The following is an 18,446-nucleotide window of genomic DNA, read 5'->3' as shown; positions in this document are numbered from 1 at the left end:
TCCACTTCTTTGGAATCAGAAAGAAGTAGAGAAATAGTAGATGTCCTTCAAGAGGCTCTGATCAGATAAATGGCAACAGAACCAACAAGGTAAAAAAGGTGATACTGGATCTGGTGCTCACAAATAGAGGCGGTAGTGATCATCAAATGGTTTGGTATGATATAACAACTAAAGTGGAGGGTGGCCACCAAAACTCAGTCTTTGATTTTAAACGTGTAGACTTTAGTAAAATGAAGAACTATATGAAGAAAGAGCTAAGAGGATGGGAGGACATAAGAGAAATGGAAAAACAGTTGTCCAAGCCGAAAGGAGCAATAAAAAAATGGCTACCAACCTTCATATGAAGAAAATAAATAAAAACAAGAGAAAAAGGAAACCGACATGGTTCTCCAAACCAGTGACGGAGAAAATAAAGGCAAAAATGTTGACATTCGTGAAATATAAAAATATACAGGAGGAGGAACACAGAAAGGATTACTGGATGACAATGAAAGCAGCCATGAGAGAAATACATCTGGCGAACGCGCAAGCAGAAGAGCAAATAGCTAGAAATAAAAAGAGAGACAATTTTTTTCAGGTATATTAGTGAAAGAAGGAAGATAAAAAATGGAATTGTGAGGCTGAAAGAAGCTATGAACCACACTATGTGGAGAGTGATGAGAAAAAAGCAAATGTGTTAAATACTTCTGTGTTCACAAAAGAAAGCCCTGGAGAAAAACCGCAATTTGCTGACAAAGTTAAATGTGAGAATGGAGTGGATATCGCAGCTTTGTATAAGGAGCCCTTAGATAGCTGTCAAGAAGCTGAGCCAGTTTGACACTGAGGTGGGGGGGGGAAGATATTGGGGAACCTACAGAAAATATGGAATTTTTTTGGGGGGGGGAGGACTGATCAAAAATCCATAATTTGCACACAAACAGAATATAACAAAATAAAAGGAGGTATATGAACCATCTAAAACAGACCTCAAAAATGCCTAATTAAATTTATCTATACTCATATATAAATGCATGAATACAAAATATACACCCAAGATAAAAACAAAGAAAATATATCAAAACCACAGAAGGAAAATCAACAATTTTGCAATTTTTTAAAATAATCTAATTCTTGATTCAAATCAGAACACTAATTAAACTGTATTTGTATAAAAAAAACAAAATCCACTCTGCTCCTCTCTTACAAAACCAAGTCTATTTCTTCCCCAAACCAGGAGAGTGACATTTTAACACATTTCAAGTTTATATATTGTAGCTTTACTATACAAATAGGCAATAGGAGTAACCACAAGTGGAAGCATATGGAAGTACTGAGTGCACTCTTTCAGCTACAGCAACCACTGCCATCACTTTCGGGTCTACACACATATTAAATATGAATACATATATTCATATAATATGCACACATATTGAAATCTATATATCTTGATACTTATGGTTGGTTGTGTGTTAGAGAAAGAGGCACATAACCCGACAATAGGAGGCTATGACCATAATCAGCTTCCTTGGTCGCTACTATCAGCATTAAAAAAAATAAAGCCTGAAAAATATTTGTGGATAGTGTATTATGTTATATGGAAAACTAGTCTCTATTTTTATATCATATATTAAAATTATATTCTCGTTTCAAAATATCTTGTACATCGATTACAATGACATAATCAGGCTCGAGGAATGGGCATCAACATGGCAGATGAGGTTCAACGTGGATAAGCGTAAAGTGATGCATGTAGGTAACAAAAATCTCATGCACGAATACAGGATGTCTGGGGCGGTACTTGGAGAGACCTCCCAGAACGAGACTTGGGAATTCTGATTGACAAGTCGATGAAGCCATCCATGCAATGTGCGGCGGCGGCAAAAAGGGTGAACAGAATGCTAGGAATGATAAAGAAGGGGATCACGAACAGATCGGAGAAGGTTATCATGCCATTGTACCGGGCTATAGTGCACTCTCTCCTGGAGTACTGCGTCCAGCATTGGTCGCCGTACATGAAAGACACGGTACTACTCAAAAAGGTCCAGAGAAGAGCGACTAAGATGGTTAATGGACTGGAGGAGTTGCCATACAGCGAAAGATTAGAGAAACTGGGCCTCTTCTCCCTCAAACAGAGGAGATTGAGAGGGGACATGATCGAAACATTCAAGGTACTGAAGGGAATAGTCTTGGTAGATAAGGACATGTTGTTCACCCTCTCCAAAAGTAGGGAGAACGAGAAAGCACTCTCTAAAATTGAAAGGGGATAGATTCCGTTCGAACATAAGAAGTTCTTCTTCACCCAGAGTGGTAGAAAACTGGAACGCTCTCCCACAGTCTGTTGTAAGGGAAAACACCCTCCAGGGATTCAAGACAAAGTTAGACAAGTTCCTGCTGAACCAGAACGTACGCAGGTAGGGCTAGTCTCAGTTAGGGTGCTGATCTTTGACTAGAGGGCCACCGCGTGAGCAGACTGCTGGGCATGAAGGGCCACCAGTCTGACCCAGCAGCGGCAATTCTTATGTTTTTATGTACTATCTTGATACAAAAAAGCCCAACAATAGTGTTTTCTAGCACCAATATATAAGCACTTTATGCTAATTGAATTTAATGAAACAAAGGGCTTTTTTTTTTTTTTTTTAGAACTTTGAAAATTAAACTTTACCCAGATACAAGCCTGTTCTTACAGAAACTAAATCAAGTGAAAACTACACCACCAAAAAAGGACTATTGTTTAGATTTGTGTTCCCTATACTCAGCGCTCAAACAAAAACGGAATCAGTTTTATCTCTAATTTTGGAATTATGGATCACCCAGTTTCATGAAACACTCCATATCTCATTCCTCTTAAAAGGTCAGTATGACTAACTTAGGAATTTAAAATCTTACTAAAAAAAAAAACAACAACACATCATAAAGAAAAACTGAATTGGTTACTCTTACCTTCTACTGGAGACACTATTCAACTTTGTGCAAGCAATGCTCTGGTATTTTTTCCCTAAATTTAGAAGTTTATGTGCTTCTTTTGAATTAGAAACCTGAATCCATTGTAGATCTGCACAAAAAAAAAATGTTTTTTTGGTAAATAAGTACTTTTCAGATGTTATAGGAAAGCAGTCAAGTGGCTTAAAATAGAACAAGTCATATGAAACCAATCAAGCTGTATTTAAAAGTAATTGTGTTTACCAAGGTATTTTAATAAGTGCTACAGATATGAGAACTTTCTACACATTTAAGTGATTGAACTAAGGCGAGTAATCATTCTCAACATGGTACAACTAACTATCCCCATAACTCTAAATCAGTTCACCTGTTTGAAAGTACCTGCTGTTTGAAAAAATAATTTCAGAAGTCATAATCCTTGGTGCTCACTAGTCTAATTATTAAAGAGTTGTTTTTTGTTTGGTTTTTTTTTTAATTCTTTATTCATTTTTTCATCTTTCAACAAGTGAACAATAATCATACCAACAATTAACAAATCACTTGAAAATCTTATCAGTGTCTTTACATAAAATAATAATCCCTCCTCCCCCCTTCCCTCCCACCCTGATATTAATTTTCCATATAACTCTCCAATACCCTCCCACCCCCATTCTACTATAAAATGGTATATCATTCACAGAAAAATATGGTATTTAATCATGACAAAACAACGCTAATGGCTCCCATATTTTAATAAAGTTTCTATAATTTCCATTTTGATTTTAATAAACTTTGTTTATTAAATTTTCCACAAAAAACAGAATCAAATAAAATACAGCCAAACCATCCAAATACATTGAGACAAAGCAATCAATATAGCAACCCTCTTCCCCCACCAAAAAAAAAACTAAACTAAACCATGTCATTAGCACTTTAGTAAATCTAGCCTTAACTAAGCTGGCTTAGATTAAAAAATAAAAAAAGCATATGGCTCAAAGATTCAAAGTCGCACATTTTCTAAGACACAGTAGATATGTTTCAATTGTCATTAGGCAGTATAAAATCAATCTATCTATCTATATACATACACACACGATAATATAAATTATAAAAAAATTATTACCTTTTATAAAGGAGCAGCCTTTAATGTCCTGAGCCAGGCGCAATGTTTTCCTTTTGTTTAACTTATCACTAGATATCGGGTCCAATAAATCATAAATGCATTCATTGTAAATCTCACAAAAGGAAATCCAAATGGAGAATTTTACAGAGTTTTCTGCACCAAAACCAAACTGATCTGTTTCTTTCACGTGTTCTTCTATGCCAGACAGAACATTTGAATTCTGTAAACTACCTGCCAATATGAAGCATTATTGTCAAAAGAAAGAAAACAGAACTACTGAACAAAGATGTAATTTTAAAGCCATTATTGAAACATTCCATGAACAGTCCAACTTACCTTCAAGAGAGTTATCAGTAGTCTCTGAAGCAATTTTGCTATGATCTGCCTAAAAAAAAAAACACATAAAAAACATGAAAACTCATTTTCAAAATGCACCTCATCACATCTCAAAAAGCAAAGGGCAAGTGTTTCAGTGACAACACTCCTCTATAGCAAATACAGCAAATAAAACCTACAGGGTTCAATTTATCGGAGTACTGCATTTTTGGCAAGACAGCTTAATCCTGTCAAGCATAAAGAGCAGTTGTCTTATTGTTTGCCAGTTAACTGGTAAATAAATGCTACTTACTGTGTTTGAAATTAATCAAATTTCTCTACTCTGTACAAAGGCCGAGATAGCACCGTTACTTACCGTTAACAGGTGTTATCTGGGGACAGCAGGCAGATATTCTTACATGTGGGTGATGTCATCCACGGAGCCCGATACGAACAGTGTTAAATATGAACTGTCACTAAGTTTTAAGAAACTTCACAACTGCCCGCACCACGTGTGTCCGAGTGCCTGCCTGCCTGACGTAGGCTCACAGTACCTCAGATCCATAAGCAAGCTAAGAAGCCAACCAGGGGAGGTGGGAGGGATGTGAGAATATCTGCCTGCTGTCCCCGGATAACACCTGTTACGGTAAGTAACTGTGCTTTATCCTAGGACAAGCAGGCAGCATATTCTCACATATGGGACTCCCTAGCTTACTGAAATGGGATGGAGGGAGAGTTGGCCATTTAGAAGAAAATAATTTCTGTAAAACTGCTTGGCCAAAACAACCATCTCATCTTGAATAGGATTCGAGATGATGTGAATGTGTGAATTGAGGACCAAATAGCTGCTTTGCAAATTTCATCAATGGGAGCGAACGTAAGAAAGCTACTGGTGTTGTCATAGTGTGGACTTTGTGTGCTGTTAAACATCCCTCGAGCTGTAGCCTAGCCAGAGCATTAGCAGAAAGAAATATATGCCATTAGCCATGTAGAAATAATTCTTTTGGTTACAGGCTTGCCCAGTCTGTTAGGATCAAAGGAGATGAACAGTTGAGGTGATGTCCTGTGTGGCTTAGTCCTTTGTATGTAGTAAGCCAAGGCATGTTTACAGTCTAAGGTGTGAAGAGCTGGTTCTCCAGGATGAGCAGGAGGTTTTGGGAAGAAAACTGGCAGCACAATAAATTGATTGAGAGGAAATTCTGTGACAACTTTAGGGAAGAATTTAGGATGAATGCGGAGAACTACCTTGTCATAATGGAATATTGTGAAGTGGCTAGGACGAGAAGCTCCTGAGGAAAATTAAAGAGTCATGGGATAGGTGGCAAAGTTCAGATGTGGATTAGGAACTGGTTATCGGAGAGAAAACAGAGGGTAGGGTTAAATGGTCATTTTTCTCAATGGAAGAGAGTAAACAGTGGAGTGCCGCAGGGGTCTGTAATGGGACCGGGCTATTTAACTTATTTATAAATAATCTGGAAATTGGAACGACGAGCGAGATGATTAAATTTTCAGATGACACTAAACTGTTCAAAGTTGTTAAATCGCATGCGGATTGTAAAAAATTGCAGGCGGACCTTTAGGAAATTGGAAGACTGGGAGTCCAAGTGGCAGATGAAATTTAATGTGGACAAATGCAAAGTGATGCACATTGTGAATAACCTGAAGCACAGTTATCGAATGCTAGGGTCCACCTTGGGGGTTAGAACCCAAGAAAAGGGATGTGGGTGTCATTGTAGACAATACAATGAAACCTTCCGTCCAATGTGTGGAAGCGGCCAAAAAAGCAAACAGGATGCTGGGAATAAAAAAGGGATGGTTAACAAAACTAAGAATGTCATAATGCCCCTGTATAGCTCCATGGTGCGACCTCATTTGGAGTATTGCGCTCAGTTCTGGTCTCCTTATTTCAAGAAAGATATAATGGTACTAGAAAAGGTTCAAAGAAGAGCAGCCAAGATGGTAAACAGGATGGAACTCCTCTCGTATGAGGAAAGACTAAAACGGTTAGGGCTCTTCAGCTTGGAAAAGAGACTGCTGAGGGGAGATATGATTGAAGTCTATAAAATCCTGAGTGGAGCAGAATGGGTACAAGTGTATTTTTCACTCTGTCAAAAATTAGAAAGACATGGGGACACTCGATGAAGTTACAGGGAAATACTTTTAAAACCAATAAGAGGAAATTTTTTTTTCACTCAGAATAGTTAAGCTCTGGAACGTGTTGCCAGAGGATGTGGTAAGAGCGGATAGTGTAGCTGGTTTTAAGAAAGGTTTGGACAAGTTTCTGGAGGAAAAGTCCATAGTCTGTTATTGAGAAAGACAAGGGGGAAGCCACTGCTTGCCCTGTATTGGTAGCATGGAATATTGCTACACTTTGGGTTTTGGCCAGGTACTAGTGACCTGGATTGGCCACCGTGAGTACGGGTTACTGGACCATTGGTCTGACCCAGTAAGGCTATTCTTATGTTCTTAAGATCCCAGACAACTGGAGCCAGCTTGAGTCGAGGTTTGGAATTGAAAAGTCCTTCCATAACCTGGCATAATAAGAGGATGAGAGGCCAGAGATTTATTATTGACTGGAATGTGGAAAGCACTAATAGCACTGAGGTGTACACTGACTGAAGTAGTTTTCAGTCCAGAATTGGAAAGATGGAGTAGATAATCCAATACTGATGAACGAGATGTAAAATCTTGGTGTTGGAGAGTACACCACGTAGTAAAACATGTCCATTTCTATTGATAACATTGCAGAGTACAAGGTTTCTTGGAAGAAGCAATAATGGCTTGGACTACGTCAGAGAGAGATGAGGGTCTACTGAAGTCAGGCCGAGAGGTACCAAGCTGTGAGGTGTAGAGAGCACAGATTGGGATGTAAAAGAGACCCTTCAGTCATGGAAAGATTTGAAAGGGAATTGGATCCTTGGCAATCAGATGAAGCAGAAGGGAGTACCAAGGTTGTATGGGCTTCCGAGGAGTTATCAGTATCATGGTGGCTGACTGACTTGAGTTTGACTAACGTCTTGAGAATGAGAGGGATTGGAGGAAATATGTATAGGAACTTGTCTGTCCAATCCAGAAGAAAAGCATCTGCCTTCGAGCTGTCGAGGAGATTCCTCTTTCTCAGTGGAACTTGGGGTTCTACTCCCGTTACTTTCTAGTTCCATAGAAGACGGGGGATCTGCGACCCATTCTGGATCTCAGGACTCTCAACAAATTCCTGGTCAAAGAGAAGTTTCGGATGCTCTCATTGCCCACACTATGGATCAGAGAGATTGGATGTGCTCGCTGGATTTCAAAGAGACTTATACCAATATCCCCATTCATCCAGCCTCTCGCAAATATCTCAGATTCCAGGTGGGAGATTTTCACCTACAATAGAGTCCTTCCTTTCGGGCTCGCCTCTTCCCCCAGAGTCTTCACAAAATGCCTGGTGGTGGTGGCTGCAGCTCTTCTCACTCAGAGTCTTCAAGTTTTTCCATACCTGGACGACTGGCTAATCAAAGTCCCCTCACAACAAGGGGTTATTGCAGTGACCCAACAGACAGCACAGTTACTTACCGTAACAGGTGTTATCCAGGGACAGCAGGCAGATATTCTTAACGCATGGGTGATGTCACCGACGGAGCCCCGGTACGGACACTTTTAACTAGAAAGTTCTAGTTGGCCGCACCGCGCATGCGCGAGTGCCTTCCCGCCCGACGGAGGAGTGCGTGGTCCCCAGTTAAGATAAGCCAGCTAAGAAGCCAACCCGGGGAGGTGGGTGGGACGTAAGAATATCTGCCTGCTGTCCCTGGATAACACCTGTTACGGTAAGTAACTGTGCTTTATCCCAGGACAAGCAGGCAGCATATTCTTAACACATGGGTGACCTCAAAGCGAACAGAGAGGGAAGGGGGGATGGTTGGCCATTAGGAAAATAAATTATGTAACACAGATTGGCCGAAGTGTCCATCCCGTCTGGAGAAGGTGTCCAGACAGTAGTGAGTAGTGAACGTGTGAACTGAGGACCAAGTGGCAGCCTTGCAGATTTCCTCGATGGGCGTGGAACGGAGGAAAGCCACAGAAGCAGCCATAGCTCTGACCCTGTGGGCCGTGACAGCACCTTCCAGTGAGAGACCGGCCCGAGCATAACAGAACGCAATGCAGGCAGCAAGCCAGTTGGAAAGCGTCCGTTTAGAGACAGGATGACCTAGACGGTTAGGGTCGAAGGACAGAAAGAGCTGAGGGGACGAGCGGTGAGCCCTGGTGCGGTCAAGGTAGTATGCAAGGGCACGCTTACAGTCCAGCGTGTGCAACGCCTGTTCCCCAGGATGAGAATGGGGCTTAGGGAAAAAGACAGGCAACACAATGGACTGGTTGAGGTGGAAGTCCGAGACCACCTTGGGAAGGAATTTAGGATGGGTACGCAGAACCACCTTGTCATGGTGAAAAACAGTGAAAGGTGGGTCGGCAACCAGTGCATGCAGCTCACTAACCCTCCTGGCAGAGGTGATGGCAATGAGGAAAAGCACCTTCCACGTAAGAAATTTGAGCGAATTTGTGGCAAGAGGCTCAAAAGGAGGTTTCATGAGGGCTGATAAAACCACATTCAGGTCCCAGACGACTGGAGGAGGCTTCAGAGGTGGTTTGACATTGAAGAGGCCTCTCATGAACCGGGAAACCAGGGAATGAGCCGTGAGAGGTTTTCCGAGGATAGGCTCATGAAACGCAGTGATGGCACTGAGGTGGACTCTGATTGAGGTAGACTTGAGGCCAGCGTCGGACAGAGAGAGCAAATAGTCCAGTACAGTTTCCACCACCAATGAGGTGGGATCGTGGTGATGTAGTAGACACCAAGAGGAGAACCGGGTCCACTTCTGATGGTAACATTGGAGGGTGACCGGTTTCCTGGAGGCATCCAAAATACGACGGACAGGCTGAGACAGATTCTCTGGAGAGGTCAGCCCGAGAGAAACCAAGCTGTCAGGTGGAGTGAGGACAGATTGGGATGAAGTAGAGACTGTTGCTGCTGTGTAAGTAGAGTAGGAAACACAGGAAGAGGAATGGGTTCTCTGGAGCTTAGCTGGAGCAGGAGGGAGAACCAGTGTTGGCGAGGCCACTGAGGGGCGATGAGAATCATGGTGGCTCTGTCCCTGCGGAGTTTGAATAATGTCCGCAACATCAGAGGCAGTGGAGGAAAGGCATAGAGGAACCGATCCGTCCAGTTGAGCAGGAATGCATCCGGGGCCAGACGATGAGGAGAGAAGAGTCTGGAACAGAAATGGGGCAGCTGATCGTTGTGAGGAGCTGCAAAGAGGTCCACCTGAGGAGTGCCCCACCGAGCAAAAATGGAGCGGAGTCTGGGAGGATCCAGAGTCCACTCGTGAGGTTGAAGGATGCGGCTGAGATTGTCGGCCAGGGAGTTCTGTTCACCCTGGATATAGACAACCTTGAGGAAGAGACTGTGGGCCGTGGCCCAGGTCCAGATGCGGATGGCCTCCTGAGAGAGGAGGGGAGATCCGGTGCCGCCTTGCTTGTTTATGTAGTACATGGCGACTTGGTTGTCTGTGCACAGGAGAAGAACCTGAGGGTAGAGAAGGTGCTGGAAGGCCTTGAGAGCATAGAACATGGCCCTGAGTTCCAGGAAATTGATGTGATGTTGACGTTCCTGAGGGGTCCAGAGTCCCTGGGTGCGAAGATCTCCCAGGTGAGCTCCCCATGCATAGGGGGAGGCATCTGTGGTTATGATCATGGAGTGAGGGGGTAGATGAAAGAGTAGACCCCTGGAAAGATTGGAGGAGTTCAACCACCATTGAAGAGATTGCTGAAGAGATGATGTCACAGAGATGGGATGAGAAAGAGGATCCATGGTCTGTGACCATTGGTTGGCTAGAGTCCATTGAGGTGTCCTGAGATGGAGTCGCGCCAGAGGAAGCACATGGACCGTCGAGGCCATGTGGCCAAGGAGAACCATCATCTGCCGAGCTGGAATGGAGTGATGAAGAAGCACCTGACGGCAGAGGTGGAGCAGGGTCCGTTGGCGGTCGGAGGGGAGAAACGCCCTCATCAGAGTGGTGTCGAGAACGGCTCCAATGAACTGAAGTCGCTGTGTGGGAAGCAGATGCGACTTGGGGTAGTTGATCTCGAACCCCAGGAGATGGAGGAAGGAGATGGTGTGCTGAGTGGCTTGTAGCACAAGTGGAGACGTAGGTGCTTTCACCAACCAATCGTCCAAGTAGGGGAACACCTGGAGGTTGTGAGACCTGAGAAAGGCTGCCACCACAATAAGGCATTTGGTGAACACCCTGGGCGATGATGCGAGGCCAAAGGGTAGCACTTTGTACTGATAGTGGCGGTGCTGTATCTCAAATCGGAGGTAGCGACGTGAAGTCAGATGGATAGGAATGTGAGTGTAGGCCTCTTTGAGGTCTAGGGAACATAGCCAGTTGTGTTGAGAGAGAAGAGGGTAAAGCGTGGCAAGGGAGAGCATTCTGAACTTTTCCTTGACCAGACACTTGTTGAGGTCCCGGATATCGAGGATGGGACGGAGGTCTCCTGTCTTCTTGGGAACCAGGAAGTAGCGGGAGTAGAATCCCTGACCCCTTTGGTCTGAGGGTACCTCTTCGATGGCGTTGAGAAGAAGGAGGGAGTGGACCTCCCTCAGGAGGAGGGAGGATTGGGAGGAGTGGAAAGCAGACTCTATGGGAGGACTGTCTGGTGTAAGAGTCTGGAAGTTGAGAGAGTAGCTGTGGCGAATGATGTTGAGGACCCACTGGTCTGATGTGATGACCTCCCAACGGCTGAGGAAAAGTTGGAGGCGTCCTCTGATAGGCTGAGGAAGAGGCAATGATGGTGGGAGACTGGCTATGCCCTGGAGAAAGGAGTCAAAAGGGTTGAGATGGTTTTGACGGAGGAAGAGGCTTGGCAGGTTGGTGAGACTGGGAGCGAGCCCGAGTTTGATGCTGGTGACGAGGTCGGCGAGGCTGCTGTTGTGGCGGGTTGAGAGGTCTGGCCGAGAACCTGCGCTGGTAGGAAGACTGCTGTCTGTAGGGGCGAGCAGGCGGAGTCTTCTTTTTAGGTTTCACCAGAGTATCCCACCTGGTCTCATGTGCCGAGAGTTTCTGGGTTGTTGAGTCCAGGGACTCCCCGAAGAGTTCATCGCCAAGACAAGGTGCGTTAGCCAGGCGGTCTTGATGGTTGATGTCGAGGTCAGAAACCCTCAGCCAGGCCAGACGCCGCATGGCAACAGCCATGGCAGATGCTCGAGAGGTCAGCTCAAACGAGTCATAAATGGAGCGCACTATGAATTTCCGGAGTTGGAGCAGACTGGAAATTTGCTGTTGGAAGAGGGGGACCTTACGTTCAGGGATGTATTTTTGTAAGGTGGAGAGTTGTTGCACCAGATGCTTCATGTAGAAGGAGAAGTGAAAGGTGTAATTATTTGCCCTGTTGGCCAGCATCGCATTCTGGAAAAGGCGCTTGCCAAACTTATCCATAGTTTTCCCCTCTCTGCCAGGAGGGGTGGAGGCATAGACACTGGAGCCCTGAGTTTTCTTCAAGGTGGACTCTACCAAGGTGGACTCTACCAGAGATTCATGGGGCAATTGAGGCTTGTCAAACCCTGGGATTGGAATGACCCGGTACAAGCTATCCAGTTTGCGAGGGGCCCCGGGGACAGTGAAGGGGTTCTCCCAATTTTTGTAAAAAGTTTCCCGTAGGATGTCGTGGACGGGTAACTTAAGGAATTCCTTGGGAGGTTGCTCAAAGTCTAGGGCATCAAGAAAAGCCTGGGACTTTTTAGAGTCGGACTCTAAGGGAATGGAAAGAGCCACCATCTCCCTGAGGAATTTGGTGACTGTTCGGGTTTTGAACCGGTATCAGCCATCGAGGGTTCCTCGTCTGTCGATGAAGCATCTTCCTCGGTACCGGGTGGGGATTCTTCCCATAAGTCCAGGTCCCTGATGTCAGGGTGCGCACGGCGGGACGTCGGTGTGGAGGGCTCGGTATGGCGTGTCTTGGAGAGAGAGACTTGCCGGAGCATACCGAGGCGGTACCGGGAGAGGAAGACTGGCGCCGTTCCGGGTGCCGGGAAGGGTCGGTATCAGAGCGGGCCTGCACCGTAGGATGGGAACGGTGTGGTTCAGCCGAGAGCACTGGCATGAAAATGTTAAGCGGTACCGAGGGGGTCGACACCGATGGGACCGTGCGAGGCTCGGACCGGTCCTGCACCGGAAGGTGTGGGGCCAACATTGCCGGCAACAGGTGCTGGAGTTGTTGCTGCAGCTGCTGTTGTAATTGGGTTTGGAGTATGGCTGCGATGCGGTCTTCCAGGGGAGGCACCGGTACCGCTTTTTTCTTCTTCGGTACCATAGGTGCCGCTCCACGCTCCGGCGATGAGGAGGCCGATGACGAGGCACTCACCGATATCGGAGCGGAGCATTTGTGGGGTCGGCGCGATGCCGGGAGGACCGGAGTCGCAGCCGTGGCAGGAGGGCGCTCAAGGGAAGTGGAAGGCTTCTTAGCCGGCTTACCTGGGGCCAGCGACCCCGAAGAAGGATCCGGTGGCGTCGAAGTAGTCGGTGCCGACTTTTGAGGTGCTGTCGACGTCGCGGCAGGTTCCATGGCAGATCCGGTACCGAAAAGAATATTTTGCTGGATCTGCCTATTTTTCAATGTGCGCTTTTTAAGAGTGGCACAGCGGGTGCAGGTGTCAGCCCGATGATCCGGACCCAAGCACTGCAGGCACCAATTGTGCAGGTCGGTGAGGGATATCGGGCGTGCACACCGCTGGCACTTCTTAAAGCCCGGCTGAGGGGGCATGAAGGGAAACACGGCCTCCGCAAAATCGAAGACGGAGGCCTGTATGGTGGCAACAGGCCCCGCTGGGGCCGGCCTGAAAAATAAAGAAAAATCGACAATTTTTTTTTTTTTTGAAAATAAAAAGGGAAGTAACCCGAAGGGAAAAAGAGAAAAAGAACGAAAATTTACGCGAGCGGGAAGGCAGGAACTGACTTTTCAACGGCCGTTGAAAACACATGCGTCTTCTTCGCTCCGTGGAAACGAAGAAACTGGGGACCACGCACTCCTCCGTCGGGCGGGAAGGCACTCGCGCATGCGCGGTGCGGCCAACTAGAACTTTCTAGTTAAAAGTGTCCGTACCGGGGCTCCGTCGGTGACGTCACCCATGCGTTAAGAATATGCTGCCTGTTTGTCCTGGGATAATATTCTATTCCTCCAAAGTCTGGGGTTCAAAATCAACTTCCCAAAATCCCAGTTGACCCCATCTCAATCTCTCCAATTCATTGGGGCCACCCTGGATACTGTCCGCCTCAGAGCGTTTCTACCTCCATCACGTCGAGATACCCTCATTCGCCTTTTGTCATCAAGTGTCTCGTCTTCCATCAATTTCTGCAAGGCAAATGATGATTCTACTCGGTCACATGGCTTCTACAGTTCACCTGACTCCTTTTGCCAGGCTTCACCTTCGTATTCCTCAGTGGACCCTGGCATCCCAGTGGCAACAGGCGATCGACCCGCCTTCTCAAGAGATTACAGTAACTCCTTTGTTGAGGCAGTCTATCCACTGGTGGATGCTCTCTTCCAATCTTTCCAGAGGTTTGCTGTTCCACACTCTACCTCATTAGAAAGTTCTCACAATGGACTCATCCACTTATGCTTGGGGAGCCCATGTCGACGGCCTTCGTACCCAGGGTCTGTGGACTCTGCAGGACCGTCGTTGTCATATCAATCTGTTGGAACTCAGAGCGATTTTCAATGCTCTCAAAGCTTTTCAACACCTTCTTCATGATACTGTGGTTCTCGTGCAGACGGACTACCAGGTGGCCATGTATTATGTCAACAAACAGGGTGGAACGGGTTCCCATTCTCTGTGTCAGGAGGCTCTGAGGATGTGGACTTGGGCGATTCATCGCCAACATCTTTCTCAGAGCTATCTACATTCAAGGTCAACACAACTGTCTGGCGGACAAATTGAGTCGCCTTCTACAATCTCACGAGTGGAAAAATCAATTCTCCCACACTTCGTCAAGTTTTTGCTCACTGGGGGACCCCGCAGATAGATCTCTTTGCATCCCCCCTCAACTACAAGCTGCCTTAATTTTGCTCCCGGATATACTCTCCTCAGCGTCTCGAGGCAGAAGCTTTTCTTCTAGACTGGAGGGATCAGTTTCTTTATGCCTTCTCTCAGTTTCCGCTGATTCTCAGGACTCTTGTCAAACTCAAGTCAGCACATGCCACCATGATTCTGATAGCTCCTCGGTGGCCCAGACAACTGTGGTACTCCCTTCTACTTCAACTCAGCACCAGGGAGCCTCTGCTTCTACCAGTTTTTCCTTCTCTGCTTACTCGGAGTCAGGGTTCCTTACTCCATCCCAACCTGCAGTCTCTACACTTAACAGCTTGCTTCCTTTCAACCTAATCGACTCTTTCCAGTTCTCTCAGTCTGTACAAGATATTTTGGTAGCTTCCAGAAAGCCGTCCACTCGGCACTGTTATGGCCAGAAGTGGACTAGATTTTCTGCCTGGTGTTCCACCCGTCATTTAGATATATGATTAAGCGATTAATCAAAGATTTTATTAAACTTGAAGGCGAAGAAGAGCCTGAGCTTCCTGAAGAAGAGGAAGTTGCGACCGATTGGAAAGACGCTCTCTTGGAGGGTGATCTGGAGGTACTTGAAGCAAATGAAGAGAGTATCCCTCTCGCAGAATGGTGAGAACCCAGAGGTAATCATTTCCTACTAATGATAAAAATGGGAAAGACGACCCCCAATGGGCAGAAGAGAATTCCGATGCAGGGAGGTGGAATGCTCAAGCTGGGAACGTCAAAAAAACTGAGCTGGCTTGGTGGCAGCAGGAGTTTGAGACTTCTGTTGACGTTGCTGCTGCTGAGGACAACGAGGTGGAGGCCTGGAAAAAGCAGGAGTCATTTTCTGAGGGTAACGACGTTGTGTCTGTTTGTATGCCCGAGCTGGAGGTGTCTTGGCTTCGGTCGAATGAGAAGCAAAAGAGTGCTCATGTTCCAAGAGGCGCTTAGTAGCCACTTCAATGGAATCATCAAACAATTCATTACCTTTACAAGGTAAGTTGGCCAATCGATCTTGAAGATTGGGATCCATGTCAACAATACGTAGCCAAGCCAGTCTACGCATGGCTACAGCAAAGGCAGAAACTCGAGACGATAATTCAAAAGTATAATAGGAGCCTGCTGCTCAGTTTTAACTGAGAAAGTCTTGAGGATTTGCTTAAACTCCGGAAGACGTGGGTTGGAAATGTCAGGATAAAAGGAAGGTAACAATTTCAAAAAATGGTTGAAATAGGTAGTAAAAGTGTAATTATAGTTAAGAACCCTGTTGGCCATCATCGAGTTTTGGTATAAATGGCGGCCAAACTTGTCCATGGTACGGTGTCAGGTCAAAAGCGCGCCGGGACAAAGGCGCGAGCAGACAATTGAGCGCAGCGCAGAGGCGCACGCTGAAGAAAATTACTGTTTTTAGGGCTCCGACGGAGGGGGTATGGGGGGAAACACCCCACTTTACTTAATACAGATCGCGCCGCGTTGTGGGGGCGGTGGGGGGTTTGGGGGGTTGTAACCCCCCCACATTTTACTGAAAACTTCACTTTTTCACTGTTTTTAGGAAAAAAGTTAAGTTTACAGTAAAATGTGGGGGATTACAACCCCCCAAACCCCCCACAACGCCGGCGCGATTTGTATTAAGTAAACTGGGGGTGCTCCCCAACAAAAACCCCCGTCGGAGCCCCTAAAAACAGTAATTTTCTTCGGCGCGCGCCTCCATCTTGTGCTCAGTTGTCGGCGCGCACCTTTGTCTTCCGAGTTGTTGTCTATGAACCCATGGTACGACCCTCCCTGCCTGGAGGTACTTCAGCATAAAGCTTGGAAGGATGAGTCTTTTTCAAAGATGATTCCACCACCAGGGACTGATGGGATAATTGAGATTTTTCAAATCCCTTATAGGGAACAGTACGGTATCTGAATTCCAATTTGGATGGAATAGCCGTAATAGAATAGGGAGTTTCCATATTCCACCACCAGGGACTGATGGGATAATTGAGATTTTTCAAATCCCTTATAGGGAACAGTACGGTATCTGAATTCCAATTTGGATGGAATAGCCGTAATAGAATAGGGAGTTTCCATATTCCGTATGAAAGTTTAAGGAGTGGAGTCATAGGTAATCTCAAAATCTCTTTGGGAGGATGAGAAAGTTCCATGTCCGCTAAGTATTCTAGAGTATACTTAGAATCAGAATGAAGATCCAGTTTGAGGGCCTGTCCCATATCAAAAACAAACTTAGCAAAAGAAGTAGATTTTGTGGAGGACTCATCTGGAGAAGGAGTACGAGACCTTGGAACCACAGAATAGGAGGGAGATGCCTCTCTAGAGTATTGAGACAAAGGTTCAGACCCAAGTCGCATGGTAATTGAAGAAGCTGCACTATCTACCTGATCTCCAGAAATAAAGTACAGTATATGCAGTTTATCAAAAGCAATACACACACACAAAAGTCAAGTACAGTACTCCCCCGATATTCGCAGGGGTTCCATTCCAAGAACCCCTGCGAATGTTGAAAAACCACGAATACCTGTTTTAGCAGGGGAGGCAGGATAGGGCAGCCGGAGTGCCGGCAAGTGAAGAAAATCACTCGCAGTATGCTCCGACCGTCTCTTCCTGTACTAAAGCCGGGCCTCATCAATCAGGAGTTGAGGCTTGACTTTAGCACAGGAAGAGGCGGTCGGAGCATACTTCGCGTGATTTCCTTCACTCGCCGGCACTCTGGCTGCCCTCTCCTACCTCTCCAGCTGCCCTCTCCTGCCCGGTCATTTGCAGTCTGAAAATACCACGAATTACCGGGACCGCGAATCGCGGACCGCAAATTTGTGGGGGAGCACTGGTTCTTTTCCTCTTGTTACTTATTGGTCTCTTGGATTACTTTCTTCCTACACCATTCTATTTTTCTTCTTATAGAAGACTACAGCATATATCTTTAAATAATAATAATAGTGTATCTAATTTAGCACACACACCCCTTCCTATATAAGTGCTCTAAACACACTAGAGTCCCTTTAGTCTTTCCAATTTTCTGAAGGATATATTTCCTGAGATGGAGATAAAGATAGCAAAAATCATTTGTTCTCCTTCTTAGGATAGCAAGTATTAAAATAAGTAAAGCTATAATTAGACTGGTTAATAAGGAATGCAACTGAAGACAGGTTCCTTTTCCCTCAGTACTGGGTTGTAATGCAATGTTGTACTTGGGCAGCAGGATTCCCAAGGCAATGCTGAAGTCTACACCCATCCTTTCCTCAAATGAAACCATGAGGTTATTTTTTCCCTTTTATAGCTAACCTCCCATGGAATTGGACTTTAATCGTAAATGTTTTTTCTACCTATTTCATCTTGGATCTGTATTCTTCATTATCCGTTGTTTAAGCTTATAGTTCATCAAGCCCAGAAAATACTCTGGCTATTCCACAAAATGTAGCACTCCTACCATGTGGGTAATCATAGCCATTCCTACCACTTAGACTTTCTTGCAGAGAAGTCATGGGCTTTTATGTGCAGGGCCTTTTATACTTTCCTCTATTTTGGAAGGGGACTCTACCTGGAAATGAGTGACAGGCAATCTGGCCTCCATTATCTCATACTGTAGAAAAGGGCAAGTTAGGAGCAGAGATCCCAGAATATTGCTACAATTAAAAAAACCCACCCAAGTGAGACCAGAAAGGGGGCTTGCGGCCAAGAATTAAAGCATCTAGGGCACTCATGGACAGCAGGGGGACTAGGAGAAGAGCTTCCTCAATCAGTTAAGCATAAAGTTGAGATGTGAAAGCCTTTGTATCGCTCTATGGGGCGCCCACACCTCTATTACCATGTGCAATTCTGGTTGCCGCATCTCAAAAAAGATATAGCAGAATTAGAAAAGGTACAGAGAAGGGCGATGAAAATGGTAAGAAAGTTGGGGTGACTTCCCTATAAGGAAAGGCTAAAGTTGCCAGGGCTCTTCAGCCTGGAGAAGACACAGCTCAGGGGAGATACAATAGAGGTCTATAAAATATCACGAGGAGTGGAACAAATAGATGTGAAATCACTTGTCTA

General features: G+C 45.5%; 1 protein-coding gene across 5 annotated transcripts in view; it reads right to left on the bottom strand.

Moving 5' to 3' along the window:
- KIF20B (kinesin family member 20B) overlaps positions 1 to 18,446 on the bottom strand; it is a 237,092-nt gene that overhangs the window by 173,603 nt on the left and 45,043 nt on the right. For all 5 annotated transcript variants that reach the window (XM_033943513.1, XM_033943516.1, XM_033943517.1 and 2 more), the window contains exons 7-9: positions 4,358 to 4,406; positions 4,022 to 4,252; positions 2,920 to 3,031 (exon numbers count right to left, since the gene is read on the bottom strand). In XM_033943513.1, coding sequence (XP_033799404.1) covers positions 2,920 to 3,031; positions 4,022 to 4,252; positions 4,358 to 4,406 — 392 coding nt within the window. The remainder of the gene's footprint in view (positions 1 to 2,919; positions 3,032 to 4,021; positions 4,253 to 4,357; positions 4,407 to 18,446) is intronic.

The sequence above is a fragment of the Geotrypetes seraphini genome, chromosome 4 (genome assembly GCF_902459505.1).
Source record: "Geotrypetes seraphini chromosome 4, aGeoSer1.1, whole genome shotgun sequence".
NCBI lineage: Eukaryota > Metazoa > Chordata > Amphibia > Gymnophiona > Dermophiidae > Geotrypetes > Geotrypetes seraphini.
Note: the sequence above shows the minus strand (reverse complement) of the source record. Positions and strands in the feature narration are given on the sequence as shown.